At 41.0% G+C, this 5,708-nt stretch overlaps 1 protein-coding gene across 1 annotated transcript; it reads left to right on the forward strand.

Annotated features, from left to right (window-relative positions):
* Positions 1 to 265: 265 nt before the first annotated feature.
* LOC143513863 (uncharacterized) lies at positions 266 to 5,025 on the forward strand. The gene is made up of 6 exons (XM_077004561.1): positions 266 to 1,385; positions 2,951 to 3,065; positions 3,334 to 3,612; positions 3,797 to 3,844; positions 4,192 to 4,299; positions 4,653 to 5,025. The coding sequence occupies exons 2-6, from the start codon at positions 3,005 to 3,007 to the stop codon at positions 4,703 to 4,705; spliced, it is 549 nt and encodes a 182-aa protein (XP_076860676.1). The 5' UTR covers positions 266 to 1,385; positions 2,951 to 3,004; the 3' UTR covers positions 4,706 to 5,025.
* The last annotated feature ends 683 nt before the right edge of the window (positions 5,026 to 5,708 follow it).

A 5,708-nucleotide genomic window follows, 5' to 3' on the forward strand; every position in this document is an offset into this window, starting at 1 on the left:
CTCTACAGGGGTGGAGATGGCCACTATGACTGCAAATAGGATCTCATTGGTTGACCTGCAAGATCTACTGGTTTGTCAATATAATACTGATTTCAGTGAAAAGGCCTATGAAGAAAAAAGTGAAATGTCAGTTGATGATAAATGTCACGGTACGGCGGCCCCCTACTGGTTGCCCCCGTCTACAGCAGCAGCTTGTCCTGTGGGTGTGGTGTTGTGTTCGTCGTTTGTTCGTCTATATATGCCTTGTCTTTGTACCAGTTGACCGCTGGTTATTATATCCTTAATTCGGATCAGTTCACGGGTTTTGGTTTGCGCACTTTACATATTAAACCATCCTATTTCCCTGAGACTTGGCATGATTGCTTCCATTTATTTTCGCTCACCCTACCCGTCACAATAAAAAGTTCCTGGACATTGCCAATGCTTCTGTCCGTGTTGAAGAAGGTCACTATTGCATTAACTTACCTTTCAAAGCCGACAGCATTATGACACCCAACAACCGAGTCATTGCAGAACAGCGCCTCCTGAATCTGAAAAGAAGGTTTAAAAGGGATCCAAACTACCAAAAGGAGTACACGCAGTTCCTTAGTGATGTCATCAATAAGGGCTATGCTGAAGTTGGTCCCAAAGAACAAATAAAAGGAGAAGAAGGTCAAATTTGGTTTCTCCCTCATCATGGAGTATACCATCCCAAAAAGAAAACAATCAGAGTAGTATTTGATTGTGGTGCAGTATTTCAGGGAACATCCCTTAATTCTGAACTGCTCCAAGGCCCAAATTTGACAAATACACTGATTGGAGTGTTAACACGATTTAGACAAGAGCCTGTAGCAATGATGGCTGACATACAGGCCATGTTTCACCAAGTCAAGGTGACAGAAAAACACACTGATTTCTTGCGCTTTTTATGATGGCCTGAAGGAAATGTGGATGTTGCTCCCGTGGAATTCCGCATGGTTGTGCACTTGTCTGGAGCTGTTTCATCACCGACCATTGCCAACTTTGCCCTTAGAAAGACAGCTGAAAACAATGCAAAGAACTTCCCTGCAGAAGTAACAAAAACAATAATTGAGAACTTTTACGTCGATGATTGTTTAAAATCGGTACCCACAGAGAAAGAAGCAGTGCAATTAAGGTTAGATTTGACTGCTATGTGTCACCAAGGAGGATTCCATTTGTCAAAGTGGGTCAGTAACAGCCTACATGTGCTTGCAGCTGTTCCATTAGAGGACAGAGCCAGGGAGGTAAAGGAATTAGATCTCAACAAAGACCAACTGCCTATGGAACGTGCTTTAGGGCTTCAATGGTGTGTGCAAAGTGACACCTTCAAGTTCAACATCACCATCAATGAGCGTGCTCACACCAGAAGAGGCATCCTGTCTGTGGTAAGCTCTATATACGATCCATTAGGCTTTCTATCTCCACTTACCTTGCCAGTTAAAATGTTATTACAGGAACTGTGTCGACAGAGATTTGGATGGGATGAGCTCATTCCTGATACCCAGTCTGTGCAATGGACAAAGTGGACCAGTTGCCTCTCACAGCTTGCTGACTTTAAAGTCCCACGCTGTTTTAAGCCACAAGGATTTGGTGGAATAGTGCATAGTCAAATTCATAATTTTTCTGATGCCAGTGAACTAGGTTATGGAACAGTTAGCTACCTGAGAATGACAAACACAGGGAAAGGTCCATGTCGCATTCTTGATGGCTAAAGCAAGAGTAGCTCCTTTAAAGCGGCAGACCATCCCAAGACTCGAGTTAGCTGCTGCTGCTTTGTCTGTCAAAGTAGACAAAATGATACAAGAAGAATTGGCTTCATCTACAGATAAGTCAGTGCTTTGGTCTGACAGTACATGTGTCATAAAGTACATCTCAAATGACCACACTCGCTTCCACACTTACCACTTTTGCCTCTCCTGTAAAAGTGGAAGGTATTCAAGGAGCCACCTCTTCCAGAACAGTTCTGCAACATACTGGACCTGTCTCCAGCGTTTCTTGTGGTATTGGTCTGACCTTCAAAAGACTCCAGGAGGCAAAAGTGGGTTAGTTCGAAGCAGGAGAATATGATTGGGTGTTAAAGCTTCCAAATCCTGTGGGTCTTCAGATACCCTTGTAATGGGACGGCTGTTAAGTATTGCCTGAAACCTGAAGGCTGTGATCTACGTCTAGAGATGATTTCAGAAACCTTAACACATACCTGTTCTGACTTGTTGCTCCCTGTTGGTACCTGCTCCAAAATGTTCCTACCTGTTCCCACCTGTTCCTCCCTGCGCCCACCATCTGAAATGGCATGTTATAACATCAGATATGAAAAGACATGACAATGATGAATTGACGTTTAATAAACGTTTGTGGTCCATTTCTATTATTGAATGATCTCTTCTTCTCTGGCCAACTATCATGTGATACAATTTGTTAGGATTTGTAGAAATTGGGAAGTGTGTATCAGTGAAAATATGGAATCAAAATCAAGCGTGAAAATAGATTCACTTAAACCTTATACAACCTTATAAACATTAAACCTCTAAACTGTAAAACTTATAAACATATAAACCTTAAACCTTGTAAACATTAAACTCAATAATAACTTATAAATCTTTTTCCTATTATTACAGTTAATAATATTATTGTTAATACTACCATTATCATCTTCATTGTTGTTATTATTATAACAGTATTTCCATTGACTGTGTAGCTAACTCCCTCACTCATCTACATCATTTCCTTTGTAATGACACATTGTGTGGTTTGCTGTCTCAGTGTGTGGGATTTAGTATTCTACAACATTATTCTTCTTCTGCAATTCAGAAGTAATCCACTGCAGTGTAATTTTACGTCAGAGATGAACTAACACACAGCATGTGGGAAATAATATGATGACTGTATCAAGCAGGAAGTGATCATCCCAGTCCCCTTTGTCTGCTTGTTTTGTGTCTCACCCCTCCACCAGATCTTAAAGCTTCATCGGATCCTCTCTTCCCCACACTGACTGTCACTGAGTGTGATGGAGCATATTGGGTTACTCTGTCTCCTGCTGTGTGGAATCATACACACCACCCACACAGGTGAGTGACTTTACTCTGCTCACTCTGTACAGGTGTATTCACCTATAGATATATTACACTGTACAGGTGTACTTACCTACAGATATATTACACTGTACAGGTGAATTTACTTACAGATATATTACACTGTACAGGTATATTTACCTACAGATATATAATAATAATAATACTCTTTAATAGGTGGGATAGTTCACTCCCATGGGAGGTGATATATTTCTGTATATAGCCCTCAGACTTTACCTACAGTTGGTCCCTTTCCTCCTAACAGAGACTCTACATGTAAGAGTGATTGAGAGGAACATTGGGACTCTTCATTGTGGTAAACTAACTAAAAGCACAGTGACCTGGAGCAGAGACATCGATGGACAGAGAGTGGACATTCTTACCAATTATTATGGACAGATCACCAAACACATCCCTGATCCACACAAACGTTATAGTTCAGGAAAGAATCCAGTACTGTGTATATTCAGAGTCTCCCAGTCAGATTCTGGTAGATACTACTGCAACGAGACCACAGTGGAGCTCAATGTGATACCAAGATCTGGTAAGTGTGAAAGTCTGTCATTGATAACAGAATTAAATCAATCAAGTGATGTCAGTTAATGTAACACTGTCACTCAGCTTCTCAGCAGCCGCTATGAACATGTATCAGGAATATGATGTTTTACAGGGCTGTGGGTATATAGAACTCCACTCTGTTTTATTACCACCTCTCTTATGTTTTGTAGTGAAATCTGGAACCTCTACAGAAGGAGAGAGAGAAGATTTCCAGCCAGGTGCCCATAGTTCCAACCCTGCTGTGTTGTTTCTGCTGTTGTATTTGTACTGTAGGCGTTAATGTTGACCACTACTCAGATTCATAATTACTCATTTGCTCTGCTGGCTCTGTGCAATCACCTGATATTAGAAGAAAAGACAAATATAAATTGTATTGTTTAGTCATACAAACTGCAGTTGAGTTCATTCAGTGTTATGGCCTTTCAGAATTGTAAACTCTATGTCATGTAAACATATGACCTGAACAGAAAAGAGATATTTAGGCAAAGTAGACTCACAATCTCCAGAAAGTTGAAGCGGTTTAAACTGTTGAAGCTGTTTCTGTAATGTTGTGCTCTTGTTTTAGGCATTTGGAAAGTTGTGGTTTCCATAATAGCAGGGAGTTTCCTGGTTACAGTGGCATCAGTCCTGTTGATATGGAGATATTACTACAAAAGAACACTTAAAATGACAGGTAATGATGGTTTCTCTCTCTAACACTGCACTGTTGTGCTGCTCCAAACCTGGTTATACATTCACCTGGTAACAGTTACCTGATTACACTCACCTGGTTACACTCACCTGATTACACTCACCTGATTACACTCACCTGGTTATAGTCACCTGATTACACTCACCTGGTTACACTCACCTGGTTACACTCACCTGGTAAGGGTGAGTCACTATAGTGCAAGTGTGTCAGCAGCTGTAAAGGACAAAGATGTCTGGTGCATTAAGTCACCTAGAACTGGGAGCATAAGTGATGAGAACACATTTTACAGCCTACCAGAATGACTGAAAGCATGTTTTGTTTTTCATTTCCTCTAGGCCAGAGTGGAGCCGTGGCACTATACGCAGAAATTCAGACGTCAAGGGAATAAAACCAGACATACATCTCCTCTCTGCTAAATCTGTATTTCATAGTACATTTTATTCATATATTCAAGCTGTATTTCTTCTGCCCTTCTGTGTATGTATCAATGTTAAATTATTTTTAACCATTTTTATATTTACCTGTTCATGTACAGATATTTGAGATGAAATTTAATTGAACATGTGAGAGAACTGGACACCAGAATAAAAGATACTACAACTCTCTTGGTTATAAAACATCATGATGTAAATGTGCCGTATTTGTCAATTGTGATTTTTACACCGCAATCGAAATGTGTCCTCTGCTTTTTAAATAAATTGTGACGCGACCTTGGGTATCTTGAATAAATCAAACATCCATTAATTAATTCAGTAGTTCTTTACTGATTGTGTTTGAATGTTGAAATCTCCACATAGCAGTACATTAACTGCTGTCTGAAAGTGGTTAATTTCTGTATAGAGGTTGTTTAGGTCTTCCTCATCATAATAGGGCAATTCTATTAGAGGAGTTTAGACAGCACACAGGTGTATGTTTGTCTCTGGTAACCAAATTTTAACCAAAGTTTAAACAGCAATGTGATTTCCCTAATTTTACTAGTGAAATATGCTTGGCTCGTAGGGTTAACCATAAAGATGATACAGGCTTTCCTACAGTCAGGTACCTTGTGTCAGGGGTATAGAGGCGGCCGGAAGCACAGTTCCTCTAGTAATAAACATTGTTAGATGGAGACATCATGGGCAGTCATGGCCTAGTGGTAGGGAACTGGTCTTGTGACCGGAGGGACGTGAGTTCGATTCCCAGACCTGAGGCCATGACTGAGGTGCCCTTGAGCAAGGCACCTAACCCCAACTGCTCCCCGGGCGCCGGGCTAGGGGCTGCCCACCGCTCTGGGCACGTGTGATCCACAGCCCCCTAGTAATCACTAGTGTGTGTGTGTGTTCTAACTGCACAGATGGGTTAACACAGGTACAAGTCTTACATGACCAATCACACACCAGCAGCCAATTGTG

This window comes from Brachyhypopomus gauderio, chromosome 5, assembly GCF_052324685.1.
Source record: "Brachyhypopomus gauderio isolate BG-103 chromosome 5, BGAUD_0.2, whole genome shotgun sequence".
Classification (NCBI taxonomy): Eukaryota; Metazoa; Chordata; class Actinopteri; order Gymnotiformes; family Hypopomidae; genus Brachyhypopomus; species Brachyhypopomus gauderio.